This window comes from Hemitrygon akajei, unplaced genomic scaffold (assembly GCF_048418815.1).
Source record: "Hemitrygon akajei unplaced genomic scaffold, sHemAka1.3 Scf000142, whole genome shotgun sequence".
NCBI lineage: Eukaryota > Metazoa > Chordata > Chondrichthyes > Myliobatiformes > Dasyatidae > Hemitrygon > Hemitrygon akajei.
Genome location: NW_027332028.1, coordinates 802,107 through 820,680, shown reverse-complemented (window position 1 = coordinate 820,680; position 18,574 = coordinate 802,107). Strand labels below are relative to the sequence as shown.

Below are 18,574 nucleotides of genomic sequence, written 5' to 3'. Positions count from 1 at the left end.
ACCCACTAACCTTGGTCTCTCCTCATGTTCTCCCCTCAGTCTTTCCCTACCATATGTAGGCCTCAGCCTCTCCCTACCTCCCTCTCCCCTCGGAATCTCCATACCTCACTAATTCCTCCCTCTGCCTCCCTTCAATTTCTCCTTACCAGCACCCCCTCTGGTCTTACCCTACCTTCCCTCCCAAGTCGCACTCTACCTCCCTTTCCACTCGCACTCCCTATGACCCTCCACCATCAGTATTTCCCCAATTCCCTCTCTCCTCAGTGTCTCCATTCCATAGTCAACTCACAGTCACACCACAACTCGCTCCCGCCGCGGTCTCTTTCTACTCTCACCGCCTCACGCTCTCCTTTAGAGCCTCACTGCATCACGCTCTCCCCTCGGACCCTCGCCAACTCGTGCTCTCCCCTCGGACCCTCGCTGCCTCGCGCTCTCCCCTCGGACCCTCGCTGCCTCGCGCTCTCCCCACAGACTCGCCATCTCGCCTACCTTCCACTCCCCTCAGCCCCTCCCTTTCTGACTCCTCTCAGCCTCTCCATGTCCCCTCACCCCTTGGCATCCCCGTCTCCCACACCCCTCAGCCTCTCCTTGTCACCTTCACCCCTCAGCCTCTCCATGTCTTCCCCTCCCCTCGGCCTCTCCCTGTCTCCCCATTCCCTCCGCCTCTCCGCTAACTCCCCCTCCACTCGGCCTCCCATTCCCTCACTCAGCCTCTCCCCTATCGCCCCCTACACTCGGCCTCTAACATTCTCCCCTTTGCCTCTCCCTATCTTCCCTTACTTGGGCCACTCTCTGTCTTCCTCTCCCCTTGGTCTCTCCTTATCTTCCTCTCCCCTCGGTCTCCCTCCATCTCCCTCTCCGCTTGGTACATCACTCCCCCCTCTCCCCTCGCTCTCACCACTGCTCCCTCCATTTCCTGTCAGCCTCACCCTCCCTCACTCCAGGGGATGGGTAGACTCTCTCCCGGCAGCTGACACAGCATTGTGGGCTGAAGGGCCTGTGCTGTGCTGTACTGTTCTGTGTTCTATGATCTCTGTCACAGGTCAGACTGGGCAGTTTCATTCTGACCCCGGTGTGAAAGGGGGAAACGGGAAAGGTGATCACAGACCACGGGCAGGGCAGCCGACTGGAAAACTCAGCCCGTGGTGTGTGTTGGTGACTCAGGATGTCCCAGAATTTCCCCACAACTACCACACTACTGTGTCACTGGGGAACGGTGACCTACCTGTACAGTACACAGCGTTACTCCAGGGTGTCGGCCACAGCCAATACACAAAGTAACCGGAGCAGTTTTTCACCCTGATCTCTCGGCTCCCAGAACGGGTGTTTTCGCCGACAGTGAAGCAGACAGTCCTGGTCACCTCCCCCTCTCCCACGTTGGGATGGGGACCTGGAATGAGATTTATAAACACTGTAAAATGTACTCGGTCCCACAGTACCTGGTATGTCTTTGGACAGTGGGAGGAAACCGTAGAACCCGGGGGTAACCCATGCATTCCATGGGGAGGACGGACAGAGACTCCTTACAGATGACACGAATTGAACTCTGAAATCCGACACCCCAGGCTTTAATAGTGACGCGCTAACCGCTATGTTACCATGGCAACCGTTAATTTATCCCACGAATTGGTGAACAATGATGTCTGCAGACTCCCCCAACTCCCTGAAGGTTTCCCCACCACTGAAATGAGTCTGGGGTCTTTGAAACTCCTCCGGATCGTATCCAGAATGGGATCAGTGGGCAGATCAGTTCTGTAACCCAACTCCAGGAAGTTGTCACTCCTCCACCGGACTCCATGATGATACAGGACCGTACAGCGGTCTGAGTGACTGTGGGGAGACCTCTCAGGGAGATGCGGTTCTGTGTCCATGCTAGGGCCCTCTGAAGAGATCCTGATCATCAGTTTGACACTCCCCAAAAATAACTGAGCCCCACTGATGTAAACTCTGACCCTACCGTTTAACCACCCTGGGTAATTCCCGGAGCAGTGATACCGTGGAACGACCGTCTCGGGAATCGTCCATCCTCTGGAACTGAAACAACAATCAGAGAGTCAGTCCCTGATCTGAGGGAGTTTATTCACTCAGAGAGACATGGGAAGTTAGACTCACCCTGTCCGTACCCTGTCTCTGGTCAATAACCCCACCAATCCTGGGAATTCCCAGTCTGTTGTACCTCTTCCTGTTCTCTACCCCGAGAATGTGGGATCTCCCCTCTCCCTGTGTTTACTCCCCATCTCAGTGTAGTCACTGATGATCCTGGTCTCCCTGCATTTCCCATTCACACACCCCTTGTTCCCCTGTTTACATTCCCCATCTGTGTCCAGTTTCTCAGTGATGATCTCCTCACTTTACCTGTTAAATCTGTACCAACCCACTTCAAGATTTCCATCATCCATCAATCGTCCTCCGGTGCATTCAGTGTTGTAACAATTTATGCTCCTCCAGGGCTGATCCAGGACGGTGTGATTTACACACGGATCACCGAGTGCGGAGTCTGTGATTGAGGGACAGAACGATGTTCAGTGTTAATGTACAGCTCACTTTCCCCATCCTCTTTCTCTGCCAACCACAACCCCCATCCTGAACTAAATGGTGGGGGGAGGGGAGGGAGACTAGCTGGAAGGTGATAGGTGAGGCCAAGTGGGTGGGAAAGGTCAAGGGCTGGAGAAGACAGAATCTGATCAGAGAGGAGAGTGGACAATAGGAGAAATGGCAGGAGGAGGAGACCCAGGGGGAAGTAATAGTTTGGTGCTAAGAAGTAAAATGTCACATTAGGGAATAGACGAAGGGGGAGGAGAATTTTGTTCACCGGAAGGAGAAATCGATATTCGTAGCATTAGGTTGGAGGCAACGCAGAAGGAATATAAGGTGTTGCTCCTCGACTTTAAGAGGATTCATCTTGACACAAGACAAGGCTATAGATCAACAACATTGGAAAGGGATTGGAAATCGGAATTTAAATGTTTGACCATCAGGAAATCCCGTTTATGGCAGATGGTGTGGAGATGCTTGAGAAGCAGTCCCCCAGTTTACAACGAGTCTCTCCAATGTAGAGGAGACCACATTGGGAACAATAGACAGCTCCGAAAGATTCAGCGAAGTGATGCCTCACCTAGAAGGAGTGTTTGGGGCCGTCAATGAAGGTGAGGGAGGAGGTGAATGGGCAGGTGCAGGGATAAGTGCCTGGAGGGAGATTAGTGGAGGGAGGAGGGACATCATGGAGAGAGCAATCCCTGCAGACAGTGGTGGGCAGGGGGAGGAAAGGATATGTTTAGCAGTCGGGTCCCTTTGGAGATTGAGGAAATTGTGGAGGATAATGTGTTGGATGTGGAGGCGGAAGAGGTAGTAGGTGAGGATGAGGGACTCAGGAAGATGGAGTGAGTGCAGATGTATGGGAAATAGAGGAGATAAGGGTGAGGGAAACATCAATAGTAGAGGGAGGGAAACCCCATTCTTTAAAGCAGGAGGACATCTCTGATACCCTGGAATGGAAACCACATCCTGAGAACAGACGTGGTGGAGGCACATCTTGTGCCAAGATGAGGCCTCCCTCAAGGTGGAGGAGCAACACCTCATATTCCATCTGGGTACCCTCCAACCTGATGGTATGAATATCGATTTCATTTTCCGGTGAACAAAATTTACTCCACTCCCTTTCTATATTCCCATTCTGATCTTTTACTTCTCACCTGCTTCAAACTTTCCCCTGGGTCTCCTCCTCTTTCCGTTTCTCCAATTGTATTCGCTCTCCTCTCCTATCAGTTTCTTTCTTCTCCAGCCCTTGACCTTCCCACCCACCTGGCTTTACCTGTCAGCTTCCAGCTAACCACTCTGCCCCACCCCCAACCTTTGTTCTGGCATCTTCCCCCTGCCCTCTCAGTCCTAAAGAGGTGTCTTGGCCCAAATCATCAACTAACTATTCATTTCCATAGATGCTGCCTGACCTGCTGAGTTTCCCCAGCATTGTGTGTGTGTGTTGCGCTACATATTACTATATAATACCCTGAGATTCAGCTTCTTCCCGGCATTCACAGTGGAACAAAGAAATACAATAGAATCAATGAAAAACTACACACAAACAAAGACTGACAAGCAACAAATGTGCAATAGAAATCAACAAAGACAGTATCCATCAGTCAGGACCCCACCACCCAGGTCATGCCCTCTTCCTATTACCACCATCAGAGAGGAGGGACAGGAGCCTGAAAACACACACTCAACATTTCAGGAACAGCTTCTTCTCCTCCACCATCAGATTTCTTTTCTTTTTTAATCTTTTTATTATTGTTATTAATATCAACAAAATAAAATGATACATAGATAATGGGATTACAAACATACACTTTCCAACTAAACATGAAAGAATACATAAGCAATGATTACAGTATAAATGAGTATTCCCAAATCATGAACGATACAATATACAAATGAACAAGTCAAACCTAGGTATATCATAATATATATATTTTTTAAAAACAGAAAAAAGAAAAAATATGCAAAAGAAAAACTAATCTAATAACTAATAGAGACAAAGAACAAAAAAAGAAAAAAGAGAAAAAGAAAAAACAGAAAAAAGGGGCTGTTTATAATATCTCGCGACAATAGAAAGTCATCAGTGTCGTCAACTCCGATCCTCTCAACATATATACAATCAAAACTGGAAAAACAAATAGGCTTGGAACAGGGTCATATTACATCATATGAAAATATTGAATAAATGGTCTCAATATCTTTTCAAATTTAATAGAAGTATCAAATACAACACTTCTATTTTTTCTAAATTTAAACATAACATAGTTTGAGAAAACCAATGAAATACGGTAGGAGGATTAATTTCTTTCCAATTCAACAAAATAGATCTTCTAGCCATTAATGTAAGAAATGCAATCATTCGACAAGCGGAAGAGGATAAATGGAGTGAGTCCATCACTGGTAAACCAAAAATTGCAGTAATAGGATGAGGTTGTAAATCAATGTTCAATACCGCAGAAATAATATCAAAAATATCTTCCCAATATTTTTTCAAAAGCGGACACGACCAAAACATATGAGTTAAAGACGCTGTCTCAGAATGACATCTGTCACAAATAGGATTTATATAGGAATAAAAACAAGCCAATTTATCCTTGGACATATTAGCCCTGTGCACAACTTTAAACTGTATTAATGAATGTTTAGCACATATAGATGATGTATTAACTAATTGAAGAATTTTATCCCAATTCTCAATAGGGATAATAAGGTTAAGTTCTCTTTCCCAATCATTTTTAGTCTTATAAAAGGGCTCTGAACGTATCTTCATAATTATATTGTAAAGTTTTGATATTAGCCCTTTCTGAAAAGGATTTAGTTCAAACAAATTCTCCAAAATACCTGAAGACACAAAATTTGGAAAAGTAGGAAGTACAGTATTTAAGAAATTCCTAATCTGTAAATATCTAAAAAAATGAAATCTAGGCAAATTATATTTATTAGATAATTGCTCAAAAGACATAAAACAATTATCCAAAAATAAATCGGAAAATCGTAGTAATCCTTTAGTCTTCCAAGCTGAATAAGCTTGGCCGATAATAGAAGGATAAAAAAAACAATTGGATACAATAGGAATATTTAAAACAAACTGAGTCAACCCAAAAAAATTCCGAAATTGAAACCATATACGTAAAGTATGTTTAACTATCGGGTTGTCAATTCGTTTCGGCAATTTAGAAAGAGCAAAGGGAAGAGAAGTCCCTAAAATAGAACCCAATGCAAATCCTTGTACAGATTTAATTTCCAAGTTCACCCAATGAGGGCTAAAAGATATATCCCAATCCTTTAACCAACATATCAAATATCGGATATTAACTGCCCAATAATAAAATCTAAAATTAGGCAATGCCAATCCACCTTCCTTCTTTGCCTTCTGTAAATATATTTTACCTAAGCTAGGATTTTTATTCTGCCATATATATGAGGAATTTTTTGAATCAACATTATCAAAATAAGATTTCGGAATAAAAATTGGTACCGCTTGAAATATATATATAATCTTGGGTAAAATAACCATCTTAATAGCATTAATCCGACCTATCAGAGATAAAGATAGTGGTGACCATTTAGGAAACAAACATTTAATTTGATCAATTAAGGGTAAAAAATTAACCTTAAATAAGTCTTTATAGTTTTTTGTGATTTTAAACCCTAAGTACATAAAAGAGTCATTAACTAATTAAAATTGGAACCTGTCTATTTAAAGGAAACAATTCACTCTTATTAAGATTTAATTTATACCCGGAAAAATCACTAAATTGAGCCAACAATGATAAAACTGCAGGAATGGATTTCTCAGGATCAGAAATAAATAATAATAAATTATCTGCATATAATGATAACTTATATATATCTGTCCCAAGATTAATGCCAAAAATGTTCTGTGATTCTCTGATAGCAATTGCCAAGGGTTCTAAAGCAATATCAAATAATAATGGACTAAGAGGACAGCCTTGTCTAGTACCCCGAAATAAACGAAAAAAGGGAGATCTTAGATTGTTAGTAAGCACCGAGGCTACTGGAGTATGATATATCAGTTTAATCCAGGAAATGAATGTCGGACTAAAATTAAACTTCTCAAGCACATAAAATAAGTATGGCCATTCAACTCTATCAAATGCTTTCTCCGCATCTAATGAAATAACACATTCTGAAGTGCTATGTGAAGGAGTATAAACAATATTCAATAATCTCCTAACATTGAAAAAAGAATAGCGATTTTTAATAAAACCGATTTGATCTTCCGAAATAATTTGGGGTAATACCTTCTCCAGCCTGGATGCCAGTAACTTGGAAAAGATCTTGGAAACTACATTCAATAAAGATATTGGTCTATAGGATGCACAGTCAGTAGGGTCTTTATCTTTCTTCAGTATTAAAGAAATGGAGGTTCTATAAAAAGATTGTGGCAGATTGCCCAATCTCATTGCTTCTTCAAAAACCCTGCATAACCAAGGAGAAAGAGTAGCGGAAAAACATTTAAAAAATTCTACTGTATACCCATCTGAACCTGGTGCTTTCCCAGAATTCATAGAGGAAATAAACCCTTTAATTTCTGCATCCGTAATAGGAGTTTCTAATATTGAAAGATCATCTGATGATAATTTTGGAAAATTCAATTTCCCAAGAAAATCACACATGGTATTACGATCATGAGGGAATTCGGAATGATACAGGAAGGTATAAAAATCTTGAAATGATTTATTTATCTCATCATGGTTAACTGTCAGATCCCCATTCTGCTGACGGATCTTAGTAATTTGACGTTTAACCAAAGCATTCTTCAATTGACTAGCTAACAGTTTACCCAATTTATCACTATGTATATAAAAATCAGCTCTGGTTTTCATTAATTGATTTTCAATCGAAGATGTAAGTAATAAACTATGTTCCGTTTGAAGTTCAACCCTTTGTTTGTAAAGCTCCTTGCTAGGAGTAATCGAATATTTCTTGTCAATCTCTTTAACTTTATCAAAATATAAAAGAGTTTCCATCTTAATACGTTTTCTCAGACCAACAGAATAGGAGATAATCTGTCCATGTATATATGCTTTAAAAGTGTCCCAAAGTGTTCTGCAAGAAATATCCTCCGTGGAATTAGTTGAAAAGAAGAAGTCGATCTGTTCCTTCATAAATTTAATAAAATCCGGATCATGCAATAAGGTAGAGTCAAATCGCCATTGTCTAGCACTAGAAGCTGTATCCGTAAATTTAGTAGAAAGTTTTAATGGAGCATGGTCAGAGATGGCTATAATATCATAATTACAACCAATTACTGATGGAATAAAACAAAAGTAAAAAAAAATCAATTCTCGAATAGGAATGATAAACATGTGAGAAAAATGAAAACTCTTTGTCCTTAGAATGCCGAAATCTCCAAATATCAAAAATTCCATTATCAGTCAAAAAAGAGTTAATACAAGTGGCCGACTTATTAGGTAAAGTCTGAGTAGATATAGATTTGTCCATCAAAGGATTTAAACAACAATTAAAGTCACCACCCATTATTAACTTATATTCATTTAGATTAGGTAAAGAAGTAAATAAGGACTTAAAAAAATCGGGACAATCCACATTTGGAGCATAAACATTAACCATAGCAACCTTTTTGTTAAAAAGTAAGCCAGTAATTAACAAAAATCTACCATTCGTTGGACCATATCATGTTGGACAAATGCAATAGAGGAGTCAATAAAAATTGAAACTCCCTTTACTTTGGCATTCGAATTCGAATGATACTGTTGATCCTTCCAAAACCTAAAAAAGCGATAATTGTCCGCTTTCCTCACATGAGTTTCTTGTACAAAAATAATATGAGCATTAAGCCTTTGGAATACTTTGAAAATCTTTTTCCGTTTAATCGGATGGTTTAAGCCATTAGTATTCCAAGAGACAAAATTAATAGTCTGAGCCATATTTCTGAAATCAACCCCTTGATATATAAAGGGTTAACCAAATTATGAACTCATGCACCCGGAAGAGGAACAAAAATAAGGGGCGGACCCGGAAGTGACGACATAGCGGACATTTTTGTAGTTTGAAATCAGCCCAAAATGAAAAAACTAAAAAAAACTAGTGTAAGAACCATAAGATTTAGAAAAAGACATCCCACCCCCCACTCAAGAAGAAAAAAGTCCATCCCAGCCAGGGATAGGCTGGAAAAAAGGAAAAATGAAACTAACTCTACCCCCATATCAGCAGAAGACAACTCCGTATATAAAGGATAAAAAAAAGATGCACCCAAACTCTAAAGAAATAATAATCACTATACTAAAACCAAACTTCTTAATATAATTAATCGTAAAAAAACCCAAAAAGAATATAATCACTAGTAACTTATAAATCGGGTTAAAAACCCAAATACCAAAAAAACTTTAAACTGTGATAAGAGATGCATTATAGGAAGAAGACGAGAGATAAAAAAAAATGGCGAAATAAAAAAAAAAACCAAAAATATTTTAGAGAAGAAACCGGCATCTTAGTAAAAAAAAATTCACCTTCAAAGGATTAATAATAATAACCAAAGATAAAGTACAGTGGTTGAAGTAAGTAAAATAACAAGATTAGTAAGTAAAAAAAAAACTTTAACTAGAGTATAAAATATAAAGTAAACCTACACCAATAGCCAAAAACAAAATCTGGTTTTGGAAATAAAAACCATCTTGCACGATCAAAATCACTCATTTATTAGGAATGAGAATCCGTAGCAGTAGGGAAGTTCTCATTCAGAAAGCTTCTCGCATCAGAAGTAGAAAGGAAAACTCGTCGTGGAGCATTCGGAGGCGATATTCTGAGCTTCGCAGGGTATAAGAGCGCAGGTTTAAGATTTTTCTCATAACATTCAGACATCAGAGGTTTAAAAAGAAGCCTTGCCTTCATTACTTCTGGACTAAAATCTTCTACTAAACGGAAGCTGTGATCTTGAAATTTGACCATCCCTACACGCCGAGCCACACGAATAAGTTGCTCTTTAACATGCACATAGTGAAATCGGACAATTACAACCGGTGGTTTAGCTGAAGCACTTGTTGATCGATGCATAATTCTGTGAGCGCGATCGAGTAACGGAGGACTGTCTGGAAATACAGAAGGGAACGCATCCTTTAAAAGTTGAGCAAAGTACTTCGAGGGGTCCCCTTGTTCAATACCTTCCGTGAGACCAAGAATGTGTAGGTTCTGTCTTCTGGACCGGTTCTCAAAGTCGACACTCTTGGCTTTAAGTGTTTCCACTTGTTTAATCGCCGAAAGTAAGTTTTACTCCAGTTTTTCAATTATCAAATCTCGCTTCCGAGCATCTTCTTGCAAAGTTACGATTAGAACTTGCTGCTGGTTAACTACTGAATCCGTCTTATCCATATAATCTTGAAAAGCCTTTATATCTTGTTTAAAAATAAGTCGTTGTTCTTCAAATTTTTCATTTAAGACCTCCAATAACATTTCATAAGTCAATTCAGTACGTTTAGGATCAATCTGCTTTTTTCCGTTTCCGTTAGGATTTTTCCCAGTTTCTCGCCCTTTAGATCTAAGAGCCATTTCTCCAAAAATTCACAATAAACTCTTAAAGATAAGTCCAAAAAAGTAGCAAGAATCTTTTGGTGTAGGTAAAAATAAGTTAAATAAGGGTGATCATAGGTTAAAAAAAGTAAAGGTTATGGAGCGAATCTGAAACAGTGCTCACTCCATGAGCGTCTCCTGCTGACCCCATCAGATTTCTGAATGGACCTAGAAATACTAAAAATACCTCCAGTTCAAACCAAAAAGAAAAGCCACACAAATAATTGAAAATGATGCAGCAAGAAAATAAGGTCTTATGGGAAGAAGAAAGCAAAACGACATCTTAAAATGTAAAAAAAGAGAGAGAATATTTCTCCACTGAAAAAAAATCAAACACAAAAACATCTACTAAATAGTTTCAAAAAATAAAGAAAAAAAGCAGAATCCCAAAAGGAAACAGAAAAGTTAATCTAAAAGTACTTTAAAAAATACCTACAATACAAACCAGAAAAGAGAACCCTCACATTCTAACTGACCCAGTCAATCAGCTGGTAAATAGCTTAGAAATTTAAGTAAAAACCAAAATAAAAATAACCCAAGTCAGGCCGTAGTAGAGGAAGTTTGCTGGTCAAAAATTTTTGAGCTTCATTTAATGTCTTGAAGAGAAAACGGGAATTATCAGAGAGAGTGATCCTCAATCGAGCAGAAAAAAAGCAGAGCTGGTTTGAAACCCATTCAAAAAAATTTCGACTTCAGAGATTTAAACACCATTTGTTCCTTCGTAACGTCGGGGCTGAAATTTTCAATGAAGTGGAATTTGAAATCTTTAAATTCAAACATGCCTTTCCGCCGAGCAAAGCGAATCAGATGCTACTTGATATGAACGTAATGAAGACGAATAATTTCTGGCCGTGAATGATTAGATTTTGGACGTAAAGAGCAATGGACAGGGTCGATTAATAGAGGGTCATCCAGGACATCTGTGCCAAACACATCGAATAAAAATTAAGAAAAGAACTTAATAGGATCACCCTCCTCAACATCTTCAGGGAGCCCAATTATCCATGGATTCTGCATTCAAGATCGATTTTCAAGGTCGATAACTTTAGTTTTATAACAATCCTGTTGTTGAGATATCAAAGCTAAATTTTGTTCCAAAGTTTGTGATTATTCGGTGTCTTTGCCGAATGCCTTCATCAAGTTCTGAATTTGTTGCTTGCCGCAGTTCAACTTCACGTTTAAGCGATCTAAAATTATCGACAGTCATTAAAACTCCTTCAAACACGGCAAATTTTTGAGTCAGTGTATCATCTGTAAGTTTCCACATTGCTTCAACCGTTAACGGAGGCTGCTTAGATTGTTTAGAATCACCATCTCTTTTTCCATTCGGATCCGAACCTTTCCTTTTTTTGCTTCTCGTGATCTGGTATTCATTTCCAGTGAATTAAAGTCAAAGTCCAAAAGTATATCAATGACATAAACCTTTTGGTGTAGGTATAAAAGAGAGTAAATAAGGGTGGCTACAGGTAATAAAGGTAAAGGGAATGGAGCAAAGCCCAAATAAACCTCACTCCATGAGCGCCACCAGGAGACTAATCCCTTGAGATGTTCCCACAAGCAATGATCTCCTTTAAGGACTCTTTATCTCGTTATTTTATAAGGAGGGTGTGGAGAGGATGTTTCCTCCGGTGGGGGTATACAGAACTAACAGCCTCAAAATTGAGGGGTGACCCTTTAGAACAGAGGTAAAGAGAAATTTCCTTAGCCAGAGAGTAGTAAACCTGTGGAGTGCTCTACCACAGATTGTGGCGGAGGCCAAGTCCATGTGTATATTTAAGGTGGAAGTTGATCGTTCAGGGCATCAAAGGATATGGCGAGAAGGCAGATGTACGGGGTTGTGGGATCCAGAATCAGCCATGCTTTTTCGATCGGGAGTAGAAGGGCGGCGTGAGAGCTGAATTTCGAAAGAAGGCAGCTTTTTTGGAAACTTCTTGGAGTACAAAAAGGGTGAGACTGCACAGGCGCGTGTGACATAGACAGGACAGCATGCAGAGTTTAAAAAGAAGACCACCCTATACAGCAGGCAGCGGTCGGAGCCGGCAGTGGAGTGTAGGGCGTTGGCTCAACGGGCTTAGGCAGAAACGGGAAGAGGCGAGTGTCAGGCATCGGCTCTTTCTTCCCCTTGGCGAATCGGCCCGGGCAGAAGATGGAACAGCAGGGCTCACACAGCTAGCGGTACAAGCTAACAGTTTAAAAAGTTCGTGTGTTTGGCGAGGTACGTGAGTGAGTAGACTTATTTTTTCCTTGTTTCCTTCCTGTAGAATTAGGTAACATGTCCGCAGGGTTTGTGCTTTGTTCGGGGTGTCAGATGTGGGAATGCTGGGAGTCGTCCCGCCTCCCTGATGGCCACACCTGCGCCAGGTGCAGAGATGCAGCTCCTCAGAGACCGTGTTAGGGATCTGGAGCTGCAGCTTGATGACCTACTGCTTACTAGGGAAAGGGAAGAGGTGATAGACAGGAGCTACAGGGAGGTAGTCATCCCTAGGCTACAGGGGTCAGAAAACTGGGTGACTGTCAGGAGAGGGAAGGGAAATGCCTGGATAGTGGAGAGCACACCTGTGGCTGCCCCCCTCAGCAACAAGTTTATCGTTTTGGATACTGTTGAGCGGGATGACCTGACAGGGAATGGCCACGGTGACTGGGTCTCTGGCACTGAGCCTGGCGCTGTTGTGCAGGAGGGAAGGAGGGAGAAGTGGAATGCAGTAGTCATAGGGGATTCCGTAGTCAGGGGAACAGACAGGAGATTCTGTGAGCCTGATAGAGATACCCGCATGGTGTGTTGCCTCCCAGGTGCCAGGGTACGTGATGTCTCATATCGGGTCCCGAATATTCTGAAGGGAGAGGGCGAGCAGCCAGCTGTCTTGGTACATGTTAGTACCAATGACCTAGATAGAAAAAGGGAGGAGGTCCTGAAGAGAGATTTCTGGGAGTTAGGAAGGAAGCTGAGAAGCAGGTCCTCCAGGGTAGTAATCTCAGGATTGCTAACTGTGCCACGTGCTAGCGAGGGCAAGAATAGCAGGATCAGGCAGATGAATGCGTGGCTGATTGACTGGTGCAGGGGGCAGGGCTTCAGATTTTTGGATCACTGGGATCTCTTCTGGGGGAAGAATGACCTGTTCAAAAAGGATGGGTTACACTTGAACCCAAAGGGGACCAATATCCTGGCGGGAAGGTTCAATAGAGCTATTAGGGAGGATTTAAACTAATTTGGCAGGGTTAGTGGGAACTGGAATGATAGAGCGGAGGAGGGGGAAAACAGAAATAGGTCTATGATAGTGAGCAGTAAGGATGTCAGGAAGGACAGTGAGGTGATGGGGCAAATTTTCCGCCATTGGGATGAGCTGCAGTGCAATAAAGTTGCAGTGCGATCAATGCAAAACGTGCCAGATACTGGACTTAAGTTGTTATACTTCAATGCACGCAGCATAAGGAATAAGGTGGATGAATTTGTCGTACAGTTACAGATTGGCAGGTATGATATTGTGCCCATCACTGAGACGTGGCTAAAGGATGCATGTCTCTGGGAGCTAAACATCCAATGATACACGGTGTTTCGGAAGGATAGGCAGGTAGGTAGAGGGGGTGGCGTGGCTTTAATGGTAAGAGCTGATAGTAAATCTTTAGAAAGAGTTGACATAGGATCGGAAGGTACAGAATCTTTATGGGTTGAGCTAAGAAATCGCAGGGGTAAAAGGACCCTGATGGCAGTTATATACAGGCCTCCAAACAGCTGCAGGGATGTGGACTACAAATTACAAAACGAAATAGAAAGGGCTTGCCAGAAGGGCAGTGTTATGATAATTGTGGGGGATTTTAATATGCCAGTGGTTTGGGAAAATCAGGTCGGCACTGGACCTCAAGAGAGAGAATTTGTAGAATGTCTATGGGATGGCTTTTTAGAACAGCCTGTTGTTGAGCCCACTAGGGGATCGACTGTACTAGATTATGTAATGAACCAGAGGTGATTAGAGAGATGGAGGTGAAGGAACCCTTAGGAGGCAGTGATCACAACATGATTGAGTTCACTGTGAAATTTGAGAAAGAGAAGCCGAAATCCGATGTGTCGGTATTTCAGTGGAGTAAAGGAAATTACAGTGGCATGAGAGAGGAACTGGCCAAGGTTGACTGGAAATGGACATTAACGGGAAGGATGGCAGAGCAGCAGTGGCTGGAGTTTATGTGAGAAGTGAGGAAGGTGCAAGACAGATATATTCCAAAGAAGAAGAAATTTTTGAATGGAAGAAGGATGCAACCGTGGCTGACAAGAGAAGTCAAAGCCAAAGTAAAGGCAAAGGAACGGGCATACAAGGAAGCAAAAATTAGTGGGAAGACAGAGGATTGGTAAGTTTTTAAAAGCCTACAAAAGGAGACTAAGAGGGTCATTAAGAGGGAAAAGATGAACTATGAAAGGAAGCTAGCAAATAATATCAAAGAGGATACTTAAAAGCATTTTCATGTATATGAAGAGTAAAAGACAGGTGAAAGTAGATATAGGACCGATAGAAAATGATGCTAGAGAAATTGTTATGGGAGATAAGGAGATGGCGGAGGAATTGAACGAGTATTTTGCATCAGTCTTCACTGAGGAAGACATCAGCAGTATATTGAACACTCAGTGTTGTCAGGGAAGAGAAATATGCACAATCACAATTATGACAGAGAAAGTACTCAGGAAGCTGAATAGTCTAAGGGTAGATAAATCTCCTGGACCAGATGGAATGCACCCTCGTGTTCTGACGGAAGTAGCAGTGGAGATTGCGGAGGCATTAGCAATGATCTTTCAAAAGTTGATAGATTCTGGCCTGGTTCCGGAGGACTGGAAGGTTGCAAATGTCACTCTGCTATTTAAGAAGGGGGCAAGGAAGCGAAAAGGAAATTATAGACCTGTTAGCTTGACATTGGTGGTTGGGAAATTGTTGGAGTCGATTGTCAAGGAGGAAGTTATGGAGTACCTGGAGGCATATGACAAGATAGGCAGAACTCAGCATGCTTTCCTTAAAGGAAAATCCTGCCTGACAAACATAGTGCAATTTTTTGAGGAAATTACAAGTAGGCTAGACAAGGGAGATGCAGTGGATGTTGTGTATTTGGATTTTCAGAAGGCCTTTGACAAGGTGCTGCACATGAGTCTGCTGACCAAGAGAAGAGCTCATGGAATTACTGGACAGTTACATACGTGGATAGAGTGTTGGCTGATCAGCAGGAAACACGGAGTGGGAATAAAGGGATCCCATTCTGGTTGGTTGCCGGTTACTAGTGGTGTTGCACAAGGGTCCGTGTTAGGGCTGCTTCTTTTTATGTTGTATATCAACAATTTGGATTATGGAATAGATGGCTTTATGGCTAAGTTTGCTGATGATACAAAGATAGGTGTAGGGGCCGGTAGTGCTGAGGAAACAGAGAGTCTGCAGAGAGTTTTGGATAGACTGGGGGAATGGGCAAAGAAGTTGCAAATGAATTATGATGTCGGGAAGTGTACGGTCATGCAGTTTGGTAGAAGAAATAAACGGGCAGACTATTATTTAAATGGGGAGAGAGTTCAAAGTACTGAGATGCAGCGGGACTTGGGAGTCCTCATGCAGGATACCCTTAAGGTTAACCTCCAGGTTGAGTCGGTGGTGAAGAAGGCGAATGCAATGTTGGCATTCATTTCTAGAGGAATAGAGTATAGGAGCAGGGATGTGATGTTGAGGCTCTATATGCACTGGTAAGACCTCACTTGGAGTACTGTGTTCAGTTTTGGGCTCTTAATTTAAGAAAGGATGTGCTGACATTGGGGAGGGTTCAGAGAAGATTCACTAGATTGATTCTGGGAATAAGAGAGTTAACATATGAGGAACGTTTAACCGCTGTTGGACTGTACTACTTGGAGTTTAGAAGAATGAGGGGGGACCTCATCGAAACATTTTGAATGTTGAAAGGCATGGACAGAGTGGATGTGGCAAAGTTGTTTCCCATGGTGGGGGAATCTAGTACGAGAGGGCATGACTTAAGGATTGAAGGGCGCCCATTCAGAACAGAGATGCAAAGAATTTTTTTTAGCCAGAGGGTGGTGAATCTGTGGGATTTGTTGCCATGGGCAGCAATGGAGGGAAAGTCATTGGGTTTATTTAAGGCAGGGATTGATAGGTATCTGAGTAGCCAGGGCATCAAAGGTTATGGTGAGAAGGCGGGGGAATGGGACTAAAGGGGAGATTGGATCAGCTCATGATGAAATGGCAGAGCAGACTCGATGGGCCGAATGGCCGACTTCTGCTCCTTTCTCTTAAGGTCTTATGTAATGGCAGAGCAGACTCAATGGTTGAATGGCCTAATGTCTTGTGGTCTTATGTTTTCATTATTTATTACTATTTATTTCTATTTGCATTTGCACTGTAGTTGCCTTCTGCACTCTTCTTGATCTTTCATTGATCCTGTTCTCGTTACTATTCTATAGATTTGCTGAGTCTACCCACAGGGAAATGAATCTCAGAGTTGTGTTTGGTGATATATGTACTCTGATAATAAAATTTACTTTGATTTTACTTTAAACATTTCCCTCCTACTTAGACAATGATCCTATCATTCCATGTTCCTCACATCCACGTGCCTATTTGCGTGTCTCATAGTGTATTTGCCTCTACCGCCATACCAGGCAGTGTATTTCAACTGTCCACCACTCTCTGAGTAAATACTTACCCCTCATATCCCTTTTGCACCTACCCCTTTTAACCATCAATGCATGCAGTCTGGTATTAGACATTTCAACCCTGGGAAACAGATACTCTCTGTCCACTCTATCTATACCTTTAATAATCTTATAAACCTCTATCTGATTTCCTCTCAGTCACCACTACTCCAGAGAAAACAACCCAAGTTTAGCCAGCCTCTCATGATAGCACATGCCCTCTAAACCAGACAGCATCCTGGTAAACCTCTTCTGCACCTTCTCCAAAACCTCAACATCCTTCCTATAGTGAGGTGACCGAACTGTATGCAATACCCCAGACGTGGCCTATTCAGAGTTTTATAAATTTGCAACACAACCTCTTGACTTTTCATCTCAATGTCTCAACGAACAAAATCAGCATTTTATAAGCCTTCTTAACCACCTTATTGAACTCTGGGCCATTCTGGGAGTTCTGAACTTGGATCCCAAGATCTCTCTGCTGAGCAACATTGTTTAGGATCTTGCCCTTAACATGCCGAACTTTTGATGAGTAACTTTCCTGTAATCTATTGTGTTCTTTTATCCCCATTAATTACAGTGAAGAGATATGTTGCTCTTGCTCCTTGACACAGGCAATAAATAAAATCTACTGTCACTGATTAAATGGACTCTCACATTCAAGGTTATCATCATTCAACAGCATACACGTATCCTGCCAAACAACCTTCCTCCAGACCAAGGTGCAAAACACAGTACAACACAGTACATATAACTCACAACAACACATCCAGTAATATTACCATGAATAACTAATTATAAAACATATTCCAGAAGATTGACAGATAGCATAAGGTGCATTTCAAAGTTCAGAGTAAATTTATTATCAAAGTACAGATATTGACCGTATACAACCCTGAGATTCATTTTCTTGTGGCATACTCAATAAATCTATAGAATAATAACCACAACAGAATCAATGAAAGACCGACCAGTTAGGCCATTCAACCAGAGTGCAGAAGACAACAAACTGTGCAAATACAAAAAGAAGAAATAATAATGATAAATAAATAACAATAAATACCAAGATCATGAGATGAAGAGTCCTTGAAAGTGAGTCCATAGGTTGTGGGAACATTTCAATGATGGGGCGAGTGAAGTTGAGTGAACTTTTCCACTGTGCCGTGCAATAGATTTTTGAGCCGTTTCGCAGACACCCGGTTCACCTGTCCTTTGTGAGGCCGGGAGGAGTCAGTGTACAATGTTTATATGAAGTGTGAGAGTTGCAGCACCTGTTTGAGTATCTGAAGGGGCTGCTGCTCACGTTTTGGTTGTACTTCAGCCCTGTGCTCCTGATATATGGTCACCCAGTACGGAGGGGGTTGGGTCACTCAGAGAATCTACTGGTGGGCTTGTTCCTGGACCTGGCCAAGATGGCCATTCGTGGGTCCAGGCAGTCAAGGGCTCTGCCCGAGCTGAATGCCTGTCCCTCTTCTGGGGTTACCATCATGTAGAGATGGAGCATGTGATCACTATGGGTACAGGGGGGATTTCCTGGGACGGTGGGTCCTCCAGGGAATTGTGTGTTTTGTGGTTAGGAATAACCATATTTTAATTTGAAATTGTGAACAATCTTGCAAATCATTGATACTGTATTTGTGTTTCGTGAATGAATAAAATTTTATAGTTTTGTAAAAAAATAAAATGGGAGCAATGCTCTTTAAAGGCCTTTGTCGCCAGGCTGTCTGCACTCTGTCTACGATTCATTTTTGCCTGGACATTAATTAACCCTTGCCTTGCCATGACTTCCCCTTGCTGATGGAAATAACTTACCCAGCA

The 18,574-nt window shown here is 41.8% G+C and overlaps 1 protein-coding gene across 1 annotated transcript in view; it reads right to left on the bottom strand.

The window, feature by feature from the left end:
• LOC140723869 (pancreatic secretory granule membrane major glycoprotein GP2-like) overlaps positions 1-18,574 on the bottom strand; it is a 63,932-nt gene that overhangs the window by 8,428 nt on the left and 36,930 nt on the right. Inside the window, exons 4-7 of the mRNA XM_073038416.1 lie at positions 18,569-18,574; positions 2,356-2,497; positions 1,958-2,034; positions 1,226-1,390 (exon numbers count right to left, since the gene is read on the bottom strand). The exon at positions 18,569-18,574 is cut by the window's right edge and continues 36 nt beyond it. Of these exons, the coding sequence (XP_072894517.1) occupies positions 1,226-1,390; positions 1,958-2,034; positions 2,356-2,497; positions 18,569-18,574 (390 nt within the window). The remainder of the gene's footprint in view (positions 1-1,225; positions 1,391-1,957; positions 2,035-2,355; positions 2,498-18,568) is intronic.